The sequence below is a fragment of the Coenobita brevimanus genome, chromosome 60, assembly GCF_032717465.1.
Source record: "Coenobita brevimanus isolate Jiangsu-jjx chromosome 60, ASM3271746v2, whole genome shotgun sequence".
Lineage (NCBI taxonomy): Eukaryota > Metazoa > Arthropoda > Malacostraca > Decapoda > Coenobitidae > Coenobita > Coenobita brevimanus.
Window position 1 is genome coordinate 39,629,710 of NC_137013.1, and position 27,024 is coordinate 39,656,733.

General features: G+C 41.6%; 2 protein-coding genes and 1 pseudogene across 2 annotated transcripts in view; 2 read left to right on the forward strand and 1 right to left on the reverse strand.

The window, feature by feature from the left end:
• LOC145403388 (KICSTOR complex protein SZT2-like) overlaps positions 1-10,362 on the reverse strand; it is a 214,005-nt gene extending 203,643 nt beyond the window's left edge. Inside the window, exons 1-7 of the mRNA XM_080275171.1 lie at positions 10,327-10,362; positions 8,048-8,182; positions 6,614-6,887; positions 6,062-6,240; positions 5,329-5,362; positions 5,176-5,280; positions 1,398-1,618 (exon numbers count right to left, since the gene is read on the reverse strand). Of these exons, the coding sequence (XP_080131297.1) occupies positions 1,398-1,618; positions 5,176-5,280; positions 5,329-5,362; positions 6,062-6,240; positions 6,614-6,887; positions 8,048-8,182; positions 10,327-10,362 (984 nt within the window). The remainder of the gene's footprint in view (positions 1-1,397; positions 1,619-5,175; positions 5,281-5,328; positions 5,363-6,061; positions 6,241-6,613; positions 6,888-8,047; positions 8,183-10,326) is intronic.
• Positions 10,363-10,740: 378 nt separating this feature from the next.
• Positions 10,741-10,859, forward strand: LOC145403436 (5S ribosomal RNA; annotated as a pseudogene).
• A 5,237-nt stretch (positions 10,860-16,096) lies between these two features.
• Positions 16,097-27,024, forward strand: part of Su(var)3-3 (lysine-specific histone demethylase Su(var)3-3) — a 46,880-nt gene continuing 35,952 nt past the window's right edge. Inside the window, exons 1-6 of the mRNA XM_080274882.1 lie at positions 16,097-16,232; positions 16,765-16,873; positions 19,865-20,001; positions 22,184-22,345; positions 23,385-23,501; positions 24,784-24,960. Coding sequence (XP_080131008.1) covers positions 16,143-16,232; positions 16,765-16,873; positions 19,865-20,001; positions 22,184-22,345; positions 23,385-23,501; positions 24,784-24,960 — 792 coding nt within the window. The 5' untranslated portion in view covers positions 16,097-16,142. The remainder of the gene's footprint in view (positions 16,233-16,764; positions 16,874-19,864; positions 20,002-22,183; positions 22,346-23,384; positions 23,502-24,783; positions 24,961-27,024) is intronic.

Consider the following 27,024-nt stretch of genomic DNA (forward strand, 5'->3'; position numbering starts at 1 on the left):
ACAATCATTCTAAATAACCACAACACAAGATCTCTGGAAGTGCCTGGTTAAAGTTGGTAGTTTCCTGCAATCCACTGGGTTCACAGCCAAATGAGCCAAAGGTAACAACAGCAACAACAAAAACATCAACAAAATTCAGTTCCATATTACCCCTTTGGAAGGTGTAGGGAGTGTTGGTTAGGGACAGCTTCACACACTGGCACTGATGAAATCAGGCAACTTTGCTACCCAGCTATACAAATGCTCCTAAACACCCTTCCCATCCCACTTAGAAGGTGTACGGGGCACTGGTTTGGGATGGCTTCACATTGAGGCACTCATATAATTACACGACTCTGTTGCCCAGTTATACAAATGCCCCTAAACTCCCTTCCCATCCCCCAAAAGGAGGAGAATGGACTGCATGAAGAGGGCAACTTCATCCTGCAATCAACCAGGTTCACATCCAGATGAGACAGGCCACAACAACAACAAAAATAAAATGCAGTGAGCTCACCTGATGCTAGGCTACCACAACCCACAAAATTTACTGAAATATGATTCATCACTGAACTTACCAGCGATAACTAAAAAATATATATATATATATATATATATATATATATATATATCTTCCCCTCTGATCCAACCAAAGAGAAACCAATAAAACAAATGGCTAACATACAAATATACAATCTGCATATAAAATACAGCAAGCATCATTGCAAGGAACCTTTTATGATGGTACAATATTTGCAATATGAGCCACACTAAATTACATAGAAAGTGCCTAATGATCCAGAGCTACCTTTAAGGTTGGGATTCAGTGTTATACTGCTAAAAATAACTACTTTAATCACTCAACTGATCAAACAATCAAACATAAGGAAGATTTGCTGGTTTCCCCCAATTTACAGTACCAATTGTATGAGAAAAGTATGATACTTTAAACATCCCAGACTTAACTCATTCACTTCACGGACATATTTCTGCCATTATTCTTACTGCCACTCGTGATTTTATATACGTTTCCTTGCAATGAAGAAATTAATGATGTATGTGATATCTAACCCCTCCACATCAAAAAATGTATCCTTAGGTGAATAGTTAAGAAGAGAAAGCATGGATATCACAACAACAATAAAATCACTGGATTGAAGGCTAGCACTTTCCAGTTCCATCCCCTCTCCAACTCATCACCCTTTTCCTGTACTAGCCTAGCTGTCAGTCCCCATATTATGACACCCTAAGGCATTCAAAGAACAAGAGAGTCAATATAAGGACTGCCTGTACTTGAAATCATCGTCATCATTATGATCCTAACCTCTTTTTCCCACCTAAGGATAGGGGGATACAGGGTCCAGAAAGCAAGGAAAGGGAAAACATAACAATAGGAGGACCAACAAGAATTAAATTACCAGCTGTGGTTGACACGAGAGGTAGGCTCCACAGGTGGCTGAGGCGAGAAATGCCATGAGATCAGTGAAAGGGACATAGCCAAGGGAGCCCTGGGGATGGTACACTGACCCCAGTTGCAGGAAACTACACGCCACTGTCTGGTTACGCAACTGGACCAGAAGCGACTCAAACGAAGCTGCGTCTGGCAGGCTGATCACACCATCAGTTATCACAACAATGCCTGAGGAAGAGACAAAATACAGAAATAACCAATCCTTCATTACCCACTTTGCTAAAAGGCAGATGACTAGCATGATCCTTGTAGTGGTATTAAACCAATGAAAAAAAATCTAGTCACCTCTTGGGGCTCAAGCTCACGAACATGGCACAGGAGTCAGTCTGAGTGGGGTGTCCTAACCACTAAACCAAAAGGCATCTATACATATACAGTACCCTCGCGTCCAAGACAGTAATATTGTCGCCTGAGGGACGAGAAACATCTTGGACCAACACAAGACCTTATGAAAAAAATTAATAGTCACAAAATCTTTGAAAAGTGCCCCTAAAAACATCAACCTACACCTATTTTGGCACCAAAACAAATTTCCTCACATTGAAAGTGTGTTTTTCTGAACTTGTTATCTCCAACTTAGTAGCTCAATTATCTCAGGCTTAGTGGCCTGAGGTAGATGGCAGTGCTTCAAGGGGTTAGCAGATGGTTTCCTAGGCATGGTTACTTAAGGAGAGGCAATAACCTAGTAGCAAATGCCGAGTGCAACACGCAGTAAATGTGTCCACGATGCTCTGGTGATGGAGACAACAGGAAGCCACACATGCTCATCACATGTCTAGATGCCAATATTTTATTGGACAACGCAACCACATCACTCTCCCAGGCGCGGGAACCATGTTGAACTGGGTGAGACCATCATAGCCGTATTCTCCTCGGATTTGGGATGGTTCCGTATTGGACGTATGCAACCGTATTACAGCAATATACTGAATTATTATTTATGGTCTTCATCTTGGACAAGAAACGTCTCGGACAAACCCGTCTTGGATGTGAGGGTACTGTGTGTATGTATGTATATATATATATATATATATATATATATATATATATATATATATATATATATATATATATACAGTATATCATGCACAACTATCGAACACTTCTGCTTAATACTTTACATACAGTTGTAGCAGTACTACTACAATACATACATATTCAGAAGGGTTAGGTAAAGCAGTTCCATGAAGCAGACAACAGCCAATCCATATTACCCCTTTCAAGGTGTATGGGCCTCCAAGACTTGGTTACTCTAGTCCACCTCCAAGACTTGGTACTCTAGTCCACCTTCAAGACTTGGTACTCTAGTCCACCTCCAAGACTTGGTTACTCTAGTCCACCTCCAAGACTTGGTTACTCTAGTCCACCTCCAAGACTTGGTTACTCTAGTCCATCTCCAAGACTAGTTACTCTAGTCAAAATAAGGTAAGGGTACAAGAGCAACCTAATTTCCTTGACAGCATTTTACATGATGGAAAAACCTCTCATCACTTCTTCAAGGTCCAAGCACTTGAACTTAAGGCACAGCTTTCAACTCTGGCCTGAGTGTATTATTACTGGATCATGAAGTGTCAACATGGAACTTACAAAAGGAAAAAAAAAAATCTTTATCACAATTTCACTCATTAATATCTGTGCTGCAAATCAACTGATTGAACAAATAAGCTTTAACCTCAAAAGTGTATTGACAACATTATATCTTGAACCAGCGAATCACATTACCCCCTTCAGTCTGATGATATATTTTACATTTAATTCATGCTCCAGTTTGATGATTTTACTGAATTTAGAGGAGACATCTTCTTCTGATGGGGTTAATGAAGCCTATATCTAACCCCTGCAATACAGAAAAGTCTTCCCTAAGTTCAACCAAATTGTCTGGATATAGCAGAAGTAAAGCAAAAAAAAAACACATAACTGGATTAACTGCAGCAGTAGTAGTATTAGTAGTAGTATTAGTAGCAGTATTAATAATAGTATTAGTAGCAGTAGCAACAGTAGTCATAGTTACTGCAGTATTAGTAGCAGTAGTAGTAGTAGTAGTAGTTACTGCAGTAATAGTAGTAGTAGCAGTTATAGTTCAGTAGCTGTCACCCCTGGTTCATCTGAATGTGAACCCAGTGGACTGCATGCTGAAACTGCTCTCCTCCTGCAGTTTTTCATCCTCCTTTTGGGGGACACGGCAGTACAGTACTCGTCAGAAGTATTCAGCGTTGTCCGCCGGGCGCGCAATACTTATGGCCCAAAAAGAATCACCCATTTTGGGGGGTAAGAATTGAGCCACAAGTTTGAGCTCCGAGCATGATGTCACGGTAGCCTGAGGCCTTCCGACACGCTGGTTGGTTCCCGCCTCAGTCGCCCACGGGCTGCCTGAGAGAGAGGAACTCCGCCGAGTGTCCCTCTCAAATTGCGCCATTTTTTACCGAGTGTCCCGCAGTGTTTTGGCCTTTAAAACTTTGTTATGGCACCTACCCGTGAACTATCGAGTGAAATCATATCCCAGATCATTGCTCTAAAGGAGGCAGGCCACCAGACAAAGGAAATTAGTGAATTGGTTGGTGTGGCACGATCGACAGTGCGTCGTTGGTGTGCGCGGTTTCGGGAGGAAAACAGTGGTGAAGTTCCCACAAAGAAACCGAGGTCTGGTAGGCCTAGGAAAACTTCCCCAAGGTCTGTTAATGTTTTAAAATGTGCAGTGGAGTTTAATCCTCGTGTGAGTGCAAGGAAAATTAAGGAGAGCAACCCAGAAGTGTTTGGTGAGGTGTCAGTGAGAACAGTGTCTCGTAGGGTGCATGAGCTTGGTTACACAAGTCACAGACCTGTGAAAAAGCCTCTTCTCTCTAGCAGCCAGAGAATTCATAGGCTTGCCTTTGCTAATAAATATCTAAACTGGGGTGAGGAGCAATGGTTGTCAGTGTTGTGGTCTGATGAGGCAACGTTTAGTGTTACCTGTAACAGAGGAGCACGCAAAGGTAGTGACCCACTTGACCCACGGTATGTAGAAAGCACAGTTAAACATCCTGATTCACTCATGGTATGGGGTTGTTTCTCAGGGAAGGGTTTGGGGAAGCTTGTTGTACTTCCCAAGAACCTCAGAGTGAATCAGGATGTTTACCTGGAGCTTCTGTGTGATCATTTACCAGACTCCTTCGAGCTAACAGGTGCACGAGTGTTTCAGCAGGACGGTGCACCTGCTCACAAGGCCAAATCGGTCACCAATTGGCTTCGTGACTGTGAGGTATCATTCATGACACACTGGCCAGGAAATAGCCCAGACCTCAACCCGATTGAAAACCTCTGGTACCTCGTAAAGAAGAGTCTCCAAGGGAAGGACGTGAGCTCTCTGCCTAAGCTGGAAGCCGCCATTCGTGACTCCTGGGACAAAATACCGCTCCAGCACCTCAGGAGCCTCGCCCTTTCACTTCCAAGACGTCTCAGGTCCGTGAAGAAACATAAAGGCTACCCTACGAAGCACTAAAGGTAAATAAAATGCATTATTTATATGTTTTTTCAATGTTGAAAGGTTTGTTTCTCAGGAGGGACGCAGGGCGCTCCATACTTCTGACGAGCACTGTAGATGAAGGAAGTTTAACCAGGCAGCTAAGCCATCCAGTTATAACAATGCCACCACATGAAGGCATCATTCTCAATTACACATCACCAGACTGAAGGGGGTTAAATGTTTATGGTCCAGAATTCAATACAATAAACAGTTATAGACTTGCCTGCACTGCTATTCTCTGGCAGCAGCTGTAGTGCTACAATACCATAACGCAGCATGTCCACAAAGCCTATATCTGGGGACACAGTGGGAGTACGTGGAGAGGAGTCTTCTTCACCCCCTCCTCCTCCTACTGTTCCTCCTCCCTCAATCCCACCATTGTCTGTCTGTCCATACGTTTGAGCTGAGGCCTTAGAAAATAAATAAAAAATAAATAAAAAATAAAAGTAAGGTGGAAAATGTCATTTTGTTTGTCTAATACTACCTAGATGTGACAAGTAAATTCAGCATACACGGTAACAGAAGGGACCACACAGTGTTATCTTAGGTGATAACACATCACCAACTCACTAATAAACTGAGTTCAGTAATGCTATGGTATATCCACACCACTCCAACCTCTTTTTTTCCCAAATAAGGGTCGGGTGAGATACCAGTAGGGTCCAGAAAACAGGGAATGAGAGAGCATAAAGGAGGAAAAACTATCAAGTCCAGTGAAATGGGTCAGAAATTTAGCCCCATGATTGCTGGCTCTACCTCATAAGCCTATCCATCTACATATACTGCTGCACATATTTTTTAAAGGCAATTTCTCTACATACACTTCACATTACTTGCTAGAGTCCCTCTCATGAGGCATCGGGTCATACCCTAACTGGAGATTTCATAACACAACTTTCTTAGCATTTACTCTGCATATTAACCTCAATACCATCTTGTACATTACTGATGCAGATTACGTTGATGTTAAAATGATATACGGTATAACATACCTGAAATGCTAAGGTGCAATATGCAATAGAGATAAGGTCCTATAAAGTCTCCTGTGCCAAACAGAATACTGGACATTTAATCACAGTTTCAGTTGAGGGCTGAACTGGACATAATACCTGAGCCAGCTGAGCCTCCAGAGCAGTAAGCTTGAAGTGCACGGCATCAAGGAACTGTCCCAAGTTGTGAGCAGCCAGGAGCCACCCTTGCACCAGCACTTGTTGCACCGGCCAGCGAGGGAATGGTGTGTGTCCGATGATGGTTAGGTAGATCTCCGGCTGGAAGAGTAGCTGGCTTCCTGGTTTTAGATATGGCAACCACTTGTTAAAAGTCGGATTACTGTAAAAAGCTCTGTTCTATTTGGCATATATACTGTTTTTATGTGGTCTTTAAGTCAAGCATATGTTCCAAAAGAGCTATCACAACTTCTTCCGTCCATGTTATGCTGTATATCAGAACTGGCATATCAGCTTTGTAAGTACCATAAAAAAAGAGACATAATGAGGTCTTAAAATAATGTACTCAGTTTCAAAAATAATGTACTCAGTTTCAAAATCATCAATGATATGAAAATGTATATGAAGGAATCACCATTATCCTAATCCTATTTCCCACTAGTAAATGAGATCAATAATAGCAATATACAGTACTGTGTTTAACCAAATACCCACCAGGGACATAGAAGGGTCTGACAATGCCCTTGAGACAGTGAGCAAGAGTATGGAAGGCCTGGTCAAGCCTCACACTCTCTCCTGCTGCATCAACAGACCAGGTGGAGGGGGAGAGGTCAAGGCAGAACACCAAGCGGTACTTGCGAGCCAGGAAGTGAAGGCGGGTGCGATGTGTGACACGGTAACGGTAGAGGTGAGAAGTGTCATAGTCCCACTCTGGTGGTACTTCAAAGGGGATCACTGACACCACCTCTAGTTCCTCTCCCTCCTCATTCTGGAATGTTAATAATACACATCATGATCAAATGGTTAGAGAAGCTATGTACGGTACTGTCTTAATATGAGTTCAATCACATACTGGGACAGGGAACTGTCTATCTATCTATCTATTGCCAGATGCCTCAATCCCGTTTGGGGTGGCCACAAACAAATCACCTCCAAGTCGCCCTGTCCCCCGCCATTTCACTGCCCTGCTCCCAACTCACACCCCCCTCTCTCATATACTGTCTGATTACTTGAATTTTATAAAACAGACTTTACTGATCTTCCACAAGACCCACTCACATGTTATGAAAACACCTCTGCTACTTCCATTACATCAAAGGATGGAAGTTTGCTGGGTTCAGACAGAGGTTTCAATGCTCTCCAAACTGCTCCATCTCTGGCAGCTTCCCTATTCAGTCCTTTATCCGAGTCTGCCCTTTCATATATATCATATATACCGTACATAAGATGTACTTATATATGTATATTCTATTTTATTTGTTTCATGGCTTAGAAGAGTAGAGGGCAGGACAATAGGTTACAAAGATGCCTTATCACCCAATTTCACCAATAAATTTGGACCGAAAATGGCTGGACGTTACGTAATGTCACCTGCCTCCTCACGCAAGGACATTACGTAACGTCGTCCGCCTGTTAGGGGTTAAATGACTTGTAATTTATTTACTTCAAGGGGAGTAAATCTCAAAAACAGATCAACTCCAGGGGAAATAAACCAAAAAATCAAATTAGTCACATTGACAAAGAAAGAGAAATCTCTATAGATTTATCTCCAAGTTGAGTGTGAGCTAAAATAGAAAAATTATCCAATTAAAGAAGTCTTTCAGCTATGAATTTTGGGCAATAATCAAGCTTTGTCAGTAGTGAAAACACTGCACAAACATTGAAAACTTACATTTACTATAAATACATGCTTTGAATCCCTTCATCTTTCAGATGTAAACTGTCATGGAATTTTTGCAGCTACTTAAGGAACATAAAATCCAAAATTATGCAAATGCAGAGAGAGAGAGATTATTCTATCTTCAGATAATCTGAACTCTACACTGTATAAAAAATTTCTATCATCAGTCTTTTCCAAATATGGAAAGCTTCACTTCTTATATACCAGTAGCTGAGGTTGCATCATCAATAAAATCTGTTTATACACACCAGTGTCTCTCGTCGAGGGAAGGTGATGATGGCATTGATGCGGCGGAGATACCATTCTGCTCGGGCATTTCGGGAGATGCGGTACTCTCGCTTCATAAGTATGTACACCTTCTCTGCCTCCAGCACCTCTGCACCCTAAGAAACAAGACAACAGTGTGGTAATAATAATAGCCTGAAATAAATACTAGTATACTTGTTAAGATCTGTCATGTCCCTTAATGTTTATGTTCTTTCTGCGCACAGGGTGTTATATTGGAAATCATGTCAAAATAAAGTGATTAGTCAAAAGCAAGGGATAATGTTTACAATTAGATCTCTATGAAATAATAATGAGAATTAATTCATCACACAGTTCTAAGTCAACTTTCTTCTGTGACCTTACTTCCACAAATTAAAAAAGTAAGGTGTCTCTAATGTGTGCCTGTACTGGCAGTCTGCTTAAGTTTCGTCCATAAAAAGCAATGTGTTTTTGTTTTTTGAGTCATCATCATAGACACTGGTTTTGTTTTAGCAGGTGCATTATAGTTTTCATTCAGTCAATCAGAGGGCTGGAAGTGGGTCTGTCACATGTTTTCAAATTTGAAATCAGCCAAGATGGACTCCACTGCCAATTTTGGGTAAGACTAGAATCTGCTCTCAGTTAGGTCAAATGACACGGATCTAGGTTAGGTTAAGTAGTGTTTGTATAGGGTCTATCTATCTATCTATTGCCAGACGCCTCAATCCCGTTTGGGGTGGCCACAAACAAATCGCCTCCAAGTCGCCCTGTCCCCCGCCATTTCACTGCCCTGCTCCCAACTCACACCCCCCTCTCTCATATACCTCTCCACCCCATCCCTCCATCTCATCCTCAGCCTCCCCCTCCCTCTTCCCCCCTCCACCTCACTCACATACACTCTCTTCGTCAGTCTTTCACCCTCCATCCTCTCCACATGGCCAAACCACCTCAGTGTGTTCCTCATAACACTTCCTATCACATCCACATCCACACCACAATGTTCCTTTATATCCTCATTCGTCAGCCTGTCTCTCCACGTGACTCCACAGGCTCCTCTTAAATAACTCATTTCCACTGCTCTCACTCTTGACTTGTGTCCTTCCAACAATGTCCAAGCTTCACTTCCGTACGTTAGAGTTGGTATCACAATACTGTCATGTAGTAACTTTTTCACTTCCATGTTTCTTATCACTGCTTTCAAGGAACCAGCAACCTTTCTTCCCTGCTGTACCCTTTCAAGCACTTCACCCTCCAAACCTCCATCCTTACTCATCACACTACCCAAATACTTAAACGTACTCACATTTTCCAATTCCTCACCATCTAACCTCGCTGTACATTCACTAACTTCACCTCTCTCAAAGACCATCACTTTACTCTTCCCTACATTCACCTTTAGGTTCCGTTTCTTACACACTCTCTCAAACTCATCCACCAAGCCTTGCAGCTCCCCTTCATCTTCACTCAACAACACAGTATCATCTGCAAACAACAGTACAGGGAGTTTCCAAACACTATCCTCTCTCACCAGGGCCACTCCAACATCCACTACCCTACCTTGTACCGGTACCTCTTTTATTACCCCATCCATGTACAGATTGAACAACCATGGAGACAAGACACATCCCTGTTTCAAACCAACTTTTAAAGAGAAAAATTCACTTAGTTCACCATCCACAAGCACTGCAGCCTTCACACCATCGTACATACTCTTCACAGCATTCAACAACTTCCCATCTACTCCATATATTCTTAACACTTTCCACAATCCTTGTCTATCCACCCTGTCATATGCCTGAAATAGCTTGAAAACCAATTATTTGCTAATTTTCACTATCAAGAAAATACAAGTTAATGTTTACAAAGCCTAAACACCACATTAAAGGCCACACAATATGTCACACATTTTTTATTTACTGTTGAAAGGTCACACGTGAAAGTTGACTTACAAATATGCACTGAACTGAGTCACGTATATTATTCCACAGGAATCTGGTGTTATGGTTTCATACACATTTACCAAAGGTTTAGGTAACCAAGATGTCATGTCCTGAAGGTGCCCCATAAATATTAAGAATTATTAATCTCATCTAACTTCCTGACTTGATATGTTCCTTTATTAACAAAAACAAAAAAATTACAGATTACTCTGACTACTGTGCCATGGGTCGCTGCACCCTTGCGATAATGGACGAGGTCGTCCATTCCTGAGTGGGCACTTTCATGGTTATCTCTGACTCTCTCGACGAAGAATGAGACTACAAGCAAAATCATAACCAACCTCCTCATCTGCTGGAGTTCCATTTGTGACAGTCATCTTGTCAGGGAAGCCACTTAATCATTGTAGATCTTATTTACGTAGAGTTTGTTTACCTCCACCCTCCGTCTGCGCCATCACATGAGAATCTTCTAAAGTTTATCATCTTCGGCTTTGGTTGGATATATATTAATTACAATTCACATATAAAAATGTGTTTCTGTTCTATCAGTAATTATAATTATTAATAAAACCGATCCAAGGAAGTCTAAACAGAATCAGCTTGGAAAAGAGCGAACTGCAAAATATTACCGAATAACACAAACATTAACAACTGTCATTTTCCTTTTCTCTTAACTGACGGACGAACAATCTTGACTTAGAAAAAAAAAAAAAATGTGCAATGAAGGATCTAAATTAGCCGAACTCCCTTTTCTAGGAAGCGTTAAAATCATGTTGAGTACACCGCTTCCCATCCGATCAGCGAAGTTAAGCAACGTTGGGTCTGGTTAGTACTTGGATGGGTGACCGCCTGGGAACACCAGATGCTGTTGGCATCCCTACGTCAAGTGGGGTTGGTGGAGGATTAGTGCCCCTCCCTGTAAAACAATTAACTCTAAGCCCTTGGCCACCCCATTAGGGATACATGGCGTCTGGCAATGGATGGGATGGATGGGTTAAAATCCAAGACATTACCTTCAGCCCTACCGCCACCCAGACTATCCACTGTTTTCGGAAACAAGGTGGAGGCACTGTAAAACACCACGAATGATTAATAATAATAAAAAAAAAAACTAATGCATAGAGAGCGCTGACAATAATGTCTGACAATAAAATAAACGGACCACTCATATCAATTGCTAGTTTTATAGCATGAAGTTTAATACAACAGGAATTATGGATAGAGTGGGCAAAGAGTAGTGGGTGGGATGAGCCGGAGGATCTTTCATGTCATGTCTACGGAGGAATTTGCTGATCATTCAGCTTTATCATTGCATTGGCTGGAAGAATGATGTTGCTGCAAGTCTTTCAGAAATGAGTAGGACCGGCAGAGAAGTGTCCGATAGCGAGAGCCACGGCGGCGTTAAATGGCGATGAGGCGGTGGGCGAGGCATTCGGAGGCAAGTATATGCTGTGAAGAAAGGTGTTCTGTGTAGACTATAAAGGTGTAAGTGAAAGATGCGGTGGTGAAGAATAGGTGGCGTAGGCAAAAAAGTGGGTGGGGTGGATGAGATGGGCTAAGTAGGCCACGACAGGGTACATTTTTGTCTTGTGGATATGATGGGCAAGTTTAGTAAGTAGATGAAGCATCCATTTTTATGATACTAGCCACATCAGAATGAATAGGATGGGTGGGGAATAGTGGAAGAAATTGGCAGAGATGTTGGTCGAGCACGCCAGAAGCATTTTGTTGGATACAGATACAGTAGACTGGTACGATGCCGGCAAAAAAGAAAGATGAAGGAGTGGGTGCAATGGACAGAGAAGATGGTAGAATGATGATGGTGGACGGGAAGGCAGGGCAAGATGAGTGCACTGAGTGAAAATGGGCTTTGTATTGTATCAGTCGCAGTGCTGGAACAGGTGCCTGGAGCAGGGGTTTACTGATGTACTACACACCCTTCCTCTTAACTTTGCCCAGCACGCTTTTATACTGCTCCTACAGTTCCTCACTGCTACGCCTGTGACCTTCTTTAAAACTTTCGCTGAGGAGGATAATGGAGTTATCTCCCTTATCGTTCATGATACTGTCAATTTAGTCGAAGACATAAAAGAGTGAGTGTGACTGAGTGAGTAAGGGAGCCTATGCTTGAGAAGTTACTGTTGTGTGAGACGATAAGACTGTGGAAATATGTGAGAGGAACAATCTCTCTCTCTCTCTCTCTCTCTCTCTCTCTCTCTCTCGTCTGCATCGTTGTCAAAAACCCACCATCTCTCAACCTTACCTTGCGCGCCCATGTCATTCACTAACTCACAGTCCTTCTTCTTAACTGTATCGGACCAGCAAGGACATATGAGGGACTTTACTTATCCTTCAGACAAACAAGAATCCAAGCAACTTGATATAAAGCAAACACTAGAAAATAACTCCAGGGACGAAAAATCACCGCTCCTTTGACAACCGCCAGTTTCAGTCACGAAAATGTCTAACTCCACTGGAAGGCTATAAATAACCATCTCTTCTCTCTGTATCCCTTATCTGGTGGTCTCGGGGACAAGACAGAGTTACTGGATGGCTGGGGACCGGGAAGGAGGGAGGAAAAGGAAAAGGTGTAACAAATCGACGGTTTCAGTAATACCAATGACCTGATGGATGGGAAGGAATGAGCCACTAGGGTAGAAATCTGTAGGTCAAAGTATTTTGAGAGTGGCCTAAACTCTCTTATACTTATCCAGGCCGTGAGTCGAACCTTGACCAGGCAAGGTTAACTTTTGGGGTGAGGGTGTAGGCAGGTCGTATTAATTCGTTCACGGACCGCCTTGTCATGCAGATTTAGTACTCTTGCTTTTGAGGTAGGGAAAAAATATATCAGGTTATGGAGGTCTGAACACTCTACTGCATAGGAGGAAAAAAAACTCCAGATTTTGCTATCAGTATCTGAGTTTTCTATTGCACGTTACGTTAAGAAAAAGTTCGGTCGAACCTGTTGAGAAAAACGATGCACATTGAAAAGTCTTGGGTTCGAAACGGCATTGAAATCCTTGTGAGCAAATCTTTCCAGACTCACATTTTTCTGCCAGGGACCAAGCGCGCTCCTGTAGAGCAACTCAATGAGGAGTTTGTCGAAAATACAACTTCTTTTAAAATAGGAGTTATGGTTTTATTTGCTTGTGGATGAATAAATTATGCCTTACTGATTAATCTGTATGAAGGGTATGATATTGTGATGGAAGGTTTAGTAAGTGAGAAGTGGTATTTGATGATGCTTACCTTTTCGTTCGTTCAAAGATTAGTGTATACGTGTGAAAGAGCTGTATATAAGAGCTACTCTTTTATTGTAAATTTTCTAATGATTACGTACATTGGCCCTTACATTTAAGGCTGAGGAGAAAGGAACAAGACCTAATTACACGATATAAAAGTCTACAGAGTTTAAAGGAGTAAAATCTTATCCGGCAGAAGTGAGCTGGTGATCATGGTGGGGTGTATGTTGCGGTTAGAGGTCCCTCCCAGTGCTCTGAACCGGGCCGGGAGTGGTAGCTCGCTCCTGTAACCCTAGCGGGGCTATATAGTCCAATACAGGGCTTAGCTCGGGGGAACTCCATTTCTCCCATTTTCCCAGTGCTCTGAAAATCATGTGTTTGACCAATGTAAAGTAGTGGTGGTGAGAAAGTGACAGCGGGAAGTACTCCTGTTCCAGACACCCTTGGATCACGGTGGTGGAAGTGAGAGGCAGGGAAGTGATAGTGATGAAGTGACAGAGGGAAATATACTCTTGTTCCAGACACCCTTGGATTGCATTAATGAAGGAAGCGATGGTGGTGGAGTGATAAAGAGAAGTGACAGTATTGGGAAGTGACACTGACGAGTTTCAATCATTATAATAGTCAGAACAACCTCTTGTACGCTAAGCCCTCAAGAAAGATGAGAAGGGTCAGGGATCTTCGTCAAGTTAGAACAAACACACTATGGTATATGTGCGCTACGCTGGAAATTTTTCTCTTGGATAATCCTTTGGCAGAATGATAGTTTGATGTGATGAAAGGATCGTGTGTGTGCGTGTGTGTGTGTGTGTGTGTGTGTGTGTGTGTGTGTTTGTGGGTGGGTGGGTGTGGGTGTGGGTGTGTGAAACATGCATAGCTTATGGAAGATGTAAGTGGGTATGAGAGATGTGAAAAGGGAGAAGAGCTGGAGAGTTATGGAAGGGGGTTTGGACTGGTGGAGAGGTGTTGGAGTATGATGGACTGCATCGGTGAAGTGTGGCAGGAACTATAGGGGAAGTGCTATGGTGTGAAATGAGATGATGACTGGTGTGGCGTGGAGCAGGAGGTGGACTGCTGTTATGTGGAGTGGTAGATGTAGGTTATTATGAAGTGGAGTGTTAACTATATTGTTACAGTTAGAAGTGACATAAATAAAGAGTACTTGCATGGAGTGTTATTAGGATTGCACTAACATATTGGCATGTGCACACCTGTTTGTCGATTTCCATGTTCCTGCACGAAGTTTTTTGTTCTGTTTGAGTTCTATATAACACGAAGAAGTAATTTCGTTTAAGTAGTGAGTATATAGCCCAATCATGTGGAGAGTCTATTGTTATCCATGTATCATGTATAGTAACTTTAACAAACTAGCTTATATAATTATCTCCTATTTCATACCTTACGCTCACCTCATTTGCTACGTTATATAGTGAAACATTAATAGCTGGCCTGACTAGCAGTATAGGCCTATGGCTGGCTGTGGATAGAAACGAGCCATACATCAGTCAGTGGTGTTGCCCTCTCTTTCGTTTTCGTTTTCGTTTTTAAAGGCTCCAACATGCTTGCATGTGTCGGCCTTGGTCACCTAATGGCGGCTCTTCACGCTGCACGATCCATTGCAGCCTCCCTGTTCAGTCCCTTAACCCTAAAATCACACTTAATGACCTCGTCCCGTGTCTTTCTCGGTCTACCCCTCATAACCCCACCCCCAATATTATCACTTCTCACCTTCCTCACCCAATTATCATCCCCCATCCTCTCCACATGTCCAAACCACCTCAATCTACCTCTCCTCATCACAACACCAATACACTCCAGTCCCATCTTACCTCTCAACTCTTCCATTGTAAACCCAGCCCCTCCAGGTCTTGGACGCAGGGACGCACTGCACATCCACCTAATCATTGTCATTTCTGTGTGCTGTGTCTGTCCCCCTGTATTAATACTCTCTTTCACTGTGCAAAATTTATCTCAAGCTTCTTCACTTTCTTTGACCATCGGTTGGTCTGTCCAGTCCACTGTGTCTGAGCAAGTGACTGAGGTCGAATATTAAAAAAAAAAAAAAGTGTCCTAGCAAGTAGTTTTCACACTATAAGGACTATAATAATGATCAGAAAGTGATATGGATACTGAGGCGATTACTCTCGTCAATGTTTTATTTGCTCGCGAAGTAGGCTACATTAAGTGCTCCTGTATATTGTCAACTTCTTGATATGCTACTATTTTCTGTATTATTTATAAAGTTTATCACCCGCGGTGGAAATTATTCTCATGGCGTCTTGAGAAGCAAAGATGTCCAAAGTGGCGGTAGTCTGGGTGGCGGAAGGACATGGGAAATGTTTTGGAGAATTAGTGTAATGAATGCCACCACAGTCAAAATCAAGTTCTAATGAAACTATCATTAGAACTTGGTCAAAATCATAATAATTATACTCTGATGTTCATATATAGAAGTGTATAGCCTGCTATTTTGTCGATTTGGTATTCGCTCGTAAAAAGTGCTTTTGATCCATAATAACCCATAACACTTACCAAACGGCTCATATATCATAAATACTTAACGAATGGGCATTAACATAATGTACGGTAATCTTAATAAAGGCTCACAAACAATATTATTGAATTGATTTACAAGTTGAGTTTATACACTCCTAATAGTTATTACTGAAAACATTTTTAAATTGTCTTTTACAACTTAAATCAGTTAAAATGCAATTTGATTACGATCACTTAAAGTCTAAATCCTGCATTAATTCTAAGGCGTTTTAAGGAGAGCCATGAATATTTAAAGAACTGAGTGCCAATGAAAATTTGACGGCTGTTTTTATAAGAATAAGCGATTCCTCGTCAATGTTTGGGTGTTTTGGGATTAGGCGAAGGATTGGCGTTATTTGACTTGTTAAATTTTAGACTAAATGGATAACAAAGAAACTGCGAGTATTAAACGTCCTGCTGACACTACTGATGATGAAGATCTCAGGAAGGGAAAGAAGAAACGGGGGAAGGTGAGTCGCTGCTGAACTTTGCCTTGAGGCAGCAGGTCGGCGCATTATTTAACGTTGAATTACAAGAAATTGACCTGATTAGAATTTTGCACGGAGTGTTTGATGAGGGTGTGGCACCATTTCTCAACTTGACAGTCGTCGGACTGAGCGCCGGATATGCAAATATGAAGCTACCTGTGAACAGGCCTGCATATGGAGTCAATTTTCCTGGGGCTGGAATGGTTAAGAATGGGCGTGTGACCTACTTGATTATGCATACTGTGGAATGAGTTAGCTCACCCATTATTGTAATCTTTCCTCTTTTTTTTTGGGGGGGGGGGAGAGAGGAGGCTTTCTGTACCCTACCCCACTCCACTCGTGGATGGGAAAATGAGGTGAAATGATGAATATATATTCATATATGGTATATAATCTTCCATATTCATATATACAATCTGCCATATAGCAGATAGTATTTGAGTACACTTGCAAATCACTGTCCTTAACCTTTTTGTATGGTGGTAGTTTAGCTATGTTGTAATGAAACTTGCAGGTGGAGGTTGAGGAGGAAGAGCCTCCTGCAGAAGTGAAGGATGAGGTGAAGTCAGAAAAAACAGAGAAGGAAGAGGAAGCAGCGGAAACAGAGCAGGATGACCCTACAGGTAAAACCTAGAGGAAGGTGAATGATGTGAAATGATATTTGTTTTTATATTGCATTACTAAACTTAGTGCATTAAATTGTCTTTGGCATCAGTGTCTAACTTAAATAATGATGTACTTTGTAAACAAATGACACTTCATTTTATCAAATTCCTGTAGGCTTCTTCTTTATATCTGTCTGATTCATATAACATCATAATTTATTTAGCTTTCTTTTGAATTGATATTTCCAAACTTAATAGAGCTACTGGTATTTCCTGTGAACTGTACATCTATTTAGCCCCGCTTAGGGACTGTATCCCATCTGATTGATAAAGGGGACGTCTGGGTGCTGTCAGTGTGTACTTGGTTAGTATATACGGTACATTGACCGTGAAAGACATAGGTATGACTTTAGTCCCACTGGTGATCGCTGCAGATTTTTCTGACCTTGTCATATAAATGCCCAGTAATGTATATTATAGCTCTTGTTCTGTTGGCTAGTTCATTTTGTGTAATACACCTGCTGTAAAGGGAAAATGTAAGTTTTTGAATTATCGGTTATGTGTTATTTCCAAGGATTATTCATTTTATGCAAAGACTCCTTTATAGGTATTGAGTATGAAATTTTTTGTCAGCCGCATTATGCCTGTATATGTACCGTATAACCAATATTTGTCCAGATGAATATCATAGATTTATTACTTTGAAGGGCCAGTGTATTGTTTCTAAGGTGTACATGCTAGAACAGAAGCTGTATGGTGCAGAGGATATCAGGACATTCTGGCTGTATTGAGAGCTTCATTTACTTCCCTTTTGAGTTTTTATGCCACATTGTCAGGGGTTTGGGATTAAAATATAAAAGTATTTATCAAGTGTTTCGGGGAGAGCAGGTGGAAATTGTTAGGCTTGAAAGGATTGAACTTGCTGGTGAGTCTCTTGAGTGTGTGAAAGAGATTTGTTATTTAGGAGACGTGTTAAGGAGCGTTGTGGTGTGGATGTGGATATGATAGAAAGCGTTAGGAGAAACACATTGAAGTGGTTTGACCATGTGGAGAGAATGGAGAGTGAGAGTGACAAGGAGAGTGTATGTGAGTGAGGTGGAGGGGGGCAGAGGGAGGGGGAGGCCAAGGATGAGATGTAGGGATGGAGTGGAGAAGTATATCCAGGGGTGTGAGTTTGGAGCAGGGCAGTGAAAGGGTGAGGGACAGGGCGACATGGAGGCAATTTGTTTGTGGCCACCCCCTTATGGGATTAAGGATTCTGGCAATAGATAGAGACATGTTATGTGCTGGAGGTGAGGCTGGAGCTAGCTCTGTGGGTAGAGTGGAGTGGTTAGAAGAAGTACAGGGAGCTGTTGCCCCTCCTGACATCGAGAGTGCTCTCCCTGTGTGCTAAGGGATCTTTATATGCAGCTTGTGTTAGGAGTGTAATGTTGTATGGTAATGAGGCCTGGGCAGTAAAGGAAGAGGATATTCGTAGGCTTAAACATACAGAAATGACAACGATTAGGTGAATGTGCAGTGAGTCCCTGAGTGTGAGGCCTAGGGGGACTAGGCTTACGATGGAAGATTTGAGAGGTAAGATGGGACTGGAGTATATCGTTGTTGTGATGAGAAGAGGTAGATTAGGATGGTTTGGGCATGTGGAGAGGATGGGGGATGATAATATGGTGCAGAAATTGAGAAGTGTTAATGCTAAGGGTAGGGTTGCGAGAGGTAGACCAAAAAGACCTGGGGCAAGGTCATGTAGTGTGACCTCAGGGATAAGGGACTGAATAGGGAAGCTACCAGATCGAGCAGCATGGAGAGCCGTCATTAGGTGACCAAGGGCGACGCATGCAAGCATGTTGGAGCCTTCAAAAATGAAACAAAACTATGTGATTCCACCTCACAGGCTTAACAGTATGAACATATAGGTTTTGTGATTTTCATTATGTGAAGTGAATTATAAAAACATAAGAATAAGAATACTGTATGAATACAGTATGTGTACCGTACTGTAGAGTCATGACTCCAGGGGCTTGAATGATGAGTGAATGTATCTGTGTCTAGACCATTTCACTGGGCATGGTGAGGACAGGTCTTCCTTTTTTGTGATTTCTGTTTCCTGGTTTTCTGTACCATACCCCACCCCATCTGTATATGGGAAAAAAGGGTCCTAATGATGATCATGATCATATTTCTTTATGACAAGGATGATAATGGGGTGAAACGGGGTAATTTAACCGCGAACGCTGGTTTTGTTAAATACAAGCCGCCACATATGGAATGTGGACATTTTTATTGTCATATCTATACATTCAACCTTTCTGCTAAAGGTACCTGTAATTGTAAAAAAAATAAATAAATAAAAGGCCAAGCCATAGATTTCTGAAAAAAAGTGTCTTGCGGCAGAGTTACCCGACAGGGTAATTACGCTGCGAACTATTTGTTGTTATTATTGTTGTAATATATTACAGTATTATTGTTATAATACCAAACTACATTTCATACACAATTGATTATAGCTAGGCTTAGGTAGTCTAGGCTGCCATACAGATGGGCCAATGCCATGTATTGGGTGAACTTTACTCTGATGGCATCCATCATTGTTTCACTGATTGTTTCACAGTTGGTACTTTGTTTGGGGGGACTCCCATGGCATGAGTGCCTGGCAGGATACTGTTTTGTGTGTGTGTGTGTGTGTGTGTGTGTGTGTAAACAGTACAAACAGTTCTGAACCACTTTTAACCTGAAACATGTAAATAATGGGTAAATAGATTTTTTTTTTCATTTTCCAGTTTTTATTGATGCAATAAATGCTGAAATTTTTCGGTTAACAATTTCATTTCTCCAATGCCATTTTTTTGCATTGTGGATCCAAACTTCAAATGACATTTTTAGGCCGGCATTTCACTAAAACCTAAGCCCAACAGAAACTGAATCCATGCAATAGTTTGGGAGCCATGGGCCTTTCAGTTGGAATTATTGCCATCACGGCGAAATTACCCCGTTTTACCCTATTGTTGACAGTGGGACTGGAAGGAGCTGCATTCCAAAGTCGGATGCCAGCAGACAAACTTACTACACTGGAGGGTTCCCTCTTCTCGGACATTGTCAAGAGTCCGCCACCTACACACAGGCTCTTCCTCCACATTAGAAACAGAATAGTAAGTTTTATTGTTAATTCATTCACCCTAAGGAAGTACAGTGAGTTGTTATTATTATCATTATTATTATTATTATTATTATTGTTTCCTGTGCACCAGGAAACCACTTACTATGCTGGGTGGTAACCATATAACCAAATTATGGCACCTGGTGGTTTAGTGGGTAATTATGGCGCTCCAACAGGATTGAGCCAGTGAAGGTTTATATCCAAGGGGTGGTTGGGGTTATTGCTCACATAATGCCACTCCAGGATGAGTGAGGCTGGTCACTGTCATCTTAAATGTCAGGACCAACTTGCCTAGCCCCGGGCTCCTACGCTCCTCATAGGACAACGTACAATTGGATGATGAATGGATTATTATTATTACAATATTATTATTGTTTTACTTTTTCATGTTCCTCCTTGCTAACAGCTCCCAGAAAGTTCCAGACAAGCGATGTATTAAAGTTTAATTGTTCTTCAGAAAGCTGCCTTGCTAGTTTACCTAGTTTACAGTACCAGTTTTATGGATAAAGTCATGATATTTTGAAACACATTGCTGACTTGAAAATACAGTAATTAAGACTGACTTTAGATGTTCTCCTACTATTGCTATGGTACATACAGGTAATTGTATTAAAGTTGGAAGTGACATCAAACAGGTGGCATTGGATAAATCCATTATTAAGCCCTTTAATACTGGAGGCCTTTCCAAAGCTGACTGTAATGGCCTGTTGTTAAAAAAAATAATAATAAGATTAAAGTATTGACAGGTATAAATATTTTTCTTCATGCAGCATCCTTGAACCACTTTAATTCTTGTATATGCCCCCCTCCCTTACCTTCAGACATTTCTGCTCAGCTCAGAAGAGACATCAAAATAGAAGGGTTAAACCTAGGGATCTTTAATTCTTGCACAATAAGTACAATAATGTCCCCAAATAACACATCCTTGGATGAAAGGGTTTGTGTAGCATTGCACTTTCTAAGTTCTTATAACTTAAGTGTGAATTTGCTATATATTGGAAGTTAGTTAACATACTGTCATCTCCCACACATAACTACCATATGGTATTATCCAATCGTCCTCCCTTATACTCCCAGTCACACATTAATATATTGTATCATCACTCACTGGGCACTTCCTTTAGCACACACACTTACCACTCCCTTCTCACTCCTCCTTACACTTTCCTGTGCCTCTCACCTTACACTTACCCACTCTCCTCTCCCTCATCCCTACACCCTTCCCTGACTACCCTCTAAACACCAGTATAGGCCTACTTCTCCCTCACTCCTTTTGTGCCTCCTTTTACCTTACATTTGCACACTGTGTCCATACACTCACACACCATCTCCTTATACACTCATCCATTGTCTTCCCACCATATATTCACCCACTGCCTCATGCCACCATGCATTCACTCTCTGAGTCCTTTCATACATTTACCGATTATCTCCCTCTGTACACTCACTCACAGTATCCCTTTGTACACTTAACCATTGCCTTCCCCTTTACACTTACTGTTTCCCTTCATACGCTGACCAGTTGTCTCCCTCAGTACACTCAGCCACTTCCCTCCATACACTCACACATTGTCTTCCTTCAGCACACACTCACCCACTGTCTCCCTCCTTACACTAACTGTTTCTTCCCTTAAACTCACTCATTTCTATCCATACATTCACACATTATCTTCCTCCACCATACACTCACCTGCTGCCTCCCTCCACCATGTACTCATCCACTGTCTCTCTCCACTTTACACTCACCTTTGCTTCCCTTCACCCAACATTCATTTTCTGTCTCCCTCCTGCATACACTCACCCACTGTTTTCCTCTTCAATACACCCACCCACTGACTCCATCCATCATACACTTACCCTCTAACTCCCTTCACGGTACACCCACCCACTGTCTCCCTCCACAGTACACATCCCCATTGTATTGTTCCACCATACACACACCCACTGTCTCCCTCCACTATACACCTACTCACTGTCACCTTCCACCTTACACTCACCCGCTGTCTGCTCATGCTCACCAGTGCCTCCATCTTCCTTAAACTCTGCCACCGTCTTCCACCCACTGCCATTCTCACATAGCATGATGCATTTATCACTAGTAATTTGTCCTTTCACTATCACCTCTTATCCATCTGCCTGCACTCACCTGCCTCTTGCCTCCTGTTACACAACAGCTGCAGATGTGGTTAGAGTCACCACTACAGGAGCTGACTTACGAAGGTGTAATGGCTGGCTTGGAGGCTCCCTTCAATTCCGAGGGTGTTCTGTGTGCCCGTATCCATACTTACCTTCAGCGTCATGGCTACATCAATTTTGGCATTTTCAAACGTGTCAAGGCAAGTGCATCTGTTATGGAAAATCCTAAAAATAATGTGTTCAGATGGTCTTGAATGAGTGTGTGGCCCATTTCTCTGGGCATTCTCTTGATACTTTTCCTCCTTTCATACCTTCTGTTTTGTAGAGTGGATCATACTTTACCTATACTTTGGTGGGAGAAATAGTTAGGATAATGAAGTTTAAGTAGATGATGATGATAATGGCAAGGTAAGGATATGATAGTGCATGTTGTTGCTTGATTAACTTTGTCATATAGCTGTAATGTGTGTGTGTGCAAGTCAGTGTCTGCAATGAAAACAACTGTTGTTTATTGATATGATTGGCCAAGTCACAGTCTTTTTTTTGTTTTGTTTTTGTTTTTGTTTTTGTTTTATACTGTGAAGGAATGTGTACAATTGCATTAAGTGAACAAGTTAAATAATACAGAGATGCATGAAAGGTGTGGTGTAAGGAGATTTATTGATCAAATGGTAGAAGTTGAGTGTGTGTGCAGATGGAGTGGTGTGATGGATAATATGGTCAAAGATTAGTTGATAAGAGTATTGGTAGATAAAGGTGAGTTTGAAGGTGGGTAGAGGTCTGGTAGGCAAATGAAAATGGATAGATATGGTAAATTAATATGTGAAAAATCAGGGTATGCAAAACTGAGGAAGGTAAAGAACAGACAAGAGCTTGAAATGTACAGAAAAACACATGGTAAGGGTTTAGCACCCTCGTTTGGAGTTGGTAGCTGACAGAATGATAATCCCAAAATGTATATGAAGTGTATCTGTGATGAAAAATACAGGAAAAGTATGGAGGACTACATATGGCAGTGCTTTTGAGGAAGAGCCATGATTTTGAACGTTTAGATGTTGTGAGTGATTTGTGTGGACCATTTCAGAAGACATGTTGTTTGATTGTTTTTTTTTTTTTTTTTTTTTTTTTTTTTTTGCTACACCTCATCATTTAGCCTAGGTGAGAGTTAGGATTGGGATGGTGATGATGATGATGATGATATGCTTTTTTATGTAATACATCAGCTCTTTCTATCCACAGCCACTGCCTCAGAAAAAGTATGGAAGTGTAATCGTGATTGGGGCTGGTATCGCAGGTCTGGCAGCAGCACAGCAACTCAGCTCGTTTGGCTTTGAGGTCATAGTGTTGGAGTCCAGGGTGAGTGGTTAAGTGGTGTGTGTCAGTATAGGGGCACTGGTGGGTTTTGTAGTAGGAAAGATGTTTCCATGTAGCTACAGTTCTGGCCGAAGGTATCTCAACTGGGTTGGCAGTATTTGGCATCTGTTGTAGAGAAGGATAAGGGTGGACTGAATTGTATGCATCAGGTGTGGAAGAGTAATAGTGATTTGTTGATAAGACCTCCATTACAGCGTATATCCCCCTACAGTTAATGCCAAATGCTACCACCGAAATTGAGATTTTTTTGGCTAGAATAGTACTGAAGGCATTGATAGGGGCAGAGAAACATTATTGTAAATGCTCTTGGAAGAACATGTGCTGTTACTGGTTGTAAAGGTAAACTTATAACTGCCAATTCCATATTACCCATTTCTACATATAAGGGCCAAAACAAGGCCGCTGAAATCTAGAACATTAATAGGGGAGCTGGCCAGCCTGCATCCCTGATGGTATTTCATCACAGAAATAACCATCCATCTCTTGAAGATTTGAAATTGCACAGAGCTAATGACCTTCATCCCAACCTGGCGTTTTTGTATCGGAAGTCCATCGGGAACTGTAATTGATCTTTGCATTTTAAAGTGACATAATATTTTTTTAATGCCATGCAGTCTTTCCTGCAAGGTGCTGGGTGAAGTGTGGCTGGAAGTGTCCTATCTCAACAATCTTTTCCTTGTACAGTACTTCATCATCATCATCTGATCCTGTGTTGTCCCTTGAGGAGTGTACAGTAGGAGCCAGGAGCTAGCAAGTTGGTCCTGATGTTTAAGATGAGAGACCAGCCTCACTCATCCTTCAGTGGCATTATGTGAGCAGTAAATCCCAAGCGCCCCTTGGTTATAAACCTGCTCTGGCTCAATTTGATTGGAGCGCTTTAATTACCCACTAAATCATCAGGCGCCCTAATTTGGTTATATGGTTACCACCCAGCGTAGTAAATGATTTCCTGGTGTACAGGAAATTTTTTTTTTTTTTTTTTTTTTGCCTGATCTTTAACCTATTCAGCATGATGCAGTTTTGTTCTTGGTACAAGCAGATGATTTTATTTTGTTTGGAAGAAACTATTGATTCTGCAAGGGTTTTATACATTCTTCAGTTAACACTTTTACTAACATAGGTCCTTTGTAAGTTTAAAAAAATCACTAACAGTACAAAAAAAGAAAGAATACTAAATTGTCCTCTGACTGAAGGGGTTAAATGAGAATATGTGTGATGATGATGATTATGATGACAACCCTTTAGCCATTATTCCTTGTCCCAGGACCGTGTTGGAGGGAGGATTGCCACGTTCCGCAAGGGCCCATACATTGCAGATCTGGGTGCCATGGTGGTGACAGGGCTGGGAGGAAATCCTGTCAATGTTCTTTCCAAGCAGATCAACATGGAGCTGGTCCGCATCAAACAGAAGTGTCCCCTGTATGAGTCCAATGGCAACACGGTGAGACCATATATAATTGCCCCTTGAAGTTTTGTTTTTTACAATGTACTGTAATGGACTAACACCCTAACACACAGATTAATAGGCTGGGGTATTTTAGTAAAAAAGAGAAAACAAGTATTGTGAGACCTTGTTATAATGGAGTAATTGAGGGAATAGATGGACAATATATTCAATAAGTTGTCCTATAAAATGTCCGATAGAGACCTACTACAGTATATCGCACCTAGGATTGGTGTAGACTCTTGCTATAATGGATTAACTGGGGGGAAGCCAGGTTCATTCAAGCCAAAAATTTGTTAAATCCAAGCCACCCCACCCCAGGTGGGAATTTAAGCACATACTGCATTTGAACAGAAATTAGTACTATAACCATTTACACTAACTTGGCCAATACTTTTGCCCCTTTGAAGCTTATTTAACATTTTCATACCAGTTCTTCATGACTAGTATAGTATTACTGTGATCTGTTATTACAGCTCACCAGTCACAATGGGGAGAGGGCAGTTTCTGGCCAGGTCAAGTATAAAGGGTAGGGAACACATACAGTATATGCTGTGCGGTCCCATTTAACCCGCGGCGTCCCGTCGACGTTCTTTAACGTCCACACGTTTTGTCACTGCCAATCCCGTCAACGTACATAAACGCGAAAAAATTGCAAGGCCCCTAATTTGCACAATTTTCAATTTTCGCAAGTGATTTTTGGTACGTATACACGTGACACCTTCCTCTACAAGATGCCAGGCAGGGACAATGCCTTACCCAGCATGACCCCCCCCCCCCGCATGCCATTGTCTCAGCAATTCACCTGTTATCAGTGACCTGGCCAGTATAGCCATGTCATGCCACGGTACGAAATTCAGGGCCAGAGTGATTCCCCAATCAATGACAATGTGGAGAACAAACTTTACATAGCATTAGAGGAAGAAACAGTTAGAAATGATGATCAGGTAATGTGGCAAAAAAAGGTCAGGTATTAGTGAGTGAAACAATGCTTATAATGCCTATATTACTGCTTGAAAACCAATATACTCTCGTACTACATATAAATTCGTACCAAGTAAATAAATAAATACCGATTATGAGTGATGTGAAATAGTTATATTCCCATAGAACTCGTTTTCTTTGGTGCCATCCTGATAGAAAACCCAGTAAGTTAAGGAGGTACTCCTACCTGTATCGAGTATTTTAAACCTCAGGTGAGCGATTTCTCTATGAATTTTCGATGTTTCTCACCAAAAGCGAAGGTTTGAGCCAAAAAAAATTTTTTCCTAATGGGATTGGGGGGGAGTCAGTGGTGGAAAAGTGGTCGGGATGGGGCGGGTTAATGAGCAATGTCTGTTCAGTATAGGCGATGAAAATTTGTTGTGCTGTGATGCATTTGTTAAATTAAAAATCCATTATATCGAGGTTTGTGCTAGTGAGGGTCTCCTGTGTATGAAAAAGGCCCAGTAGGTGCCCCACGTAAGACAAATTATGAGGCATAAATAAATCGGTACACTATGTATGTGACCTGTGTTCCTTTATATATAATAGATCAATAAGCAATAGAGAAGTAATGTTGGCCCTCATTTCAGTAGACAGTAATGAAAAGAAGAGAAATACAAGAGGAAATGGATTTTGTTTACCTTGTGACTTTGGTCCTCCTCGTTGTGCTTGGTGACTGGCTGCTCCACCTGTGATGACTGGCTGCTCTATGTGCTCGTCACTTAGTACATATGGTACACCAATCTTATACACTTAACAATATAGAACAGTAACTTCAAACATAGTCTTTTCCACATCCCCACACAGTCCTCATAAGCCTGATCACCGAGTATACATTCATGTCTTTTATCATTGCCGCACACTGATTTCACATATTTACACAGTTTAAACCCATTAACAATAAAAAGGTGTCACTTGGTGGATGGTGGTAATTCTTTCCACGACAGACAGCTCAGGAGAGAGAGACCTGGAGCAGCTGGGACTTGATCATCTGAGGAGGGTGGAGGGAGAAAATTGGCTGACATAGTCAGTGCCATAGAAATGTTGCTGGAATCAGGCAGTGCGCTGGGCTGTTTT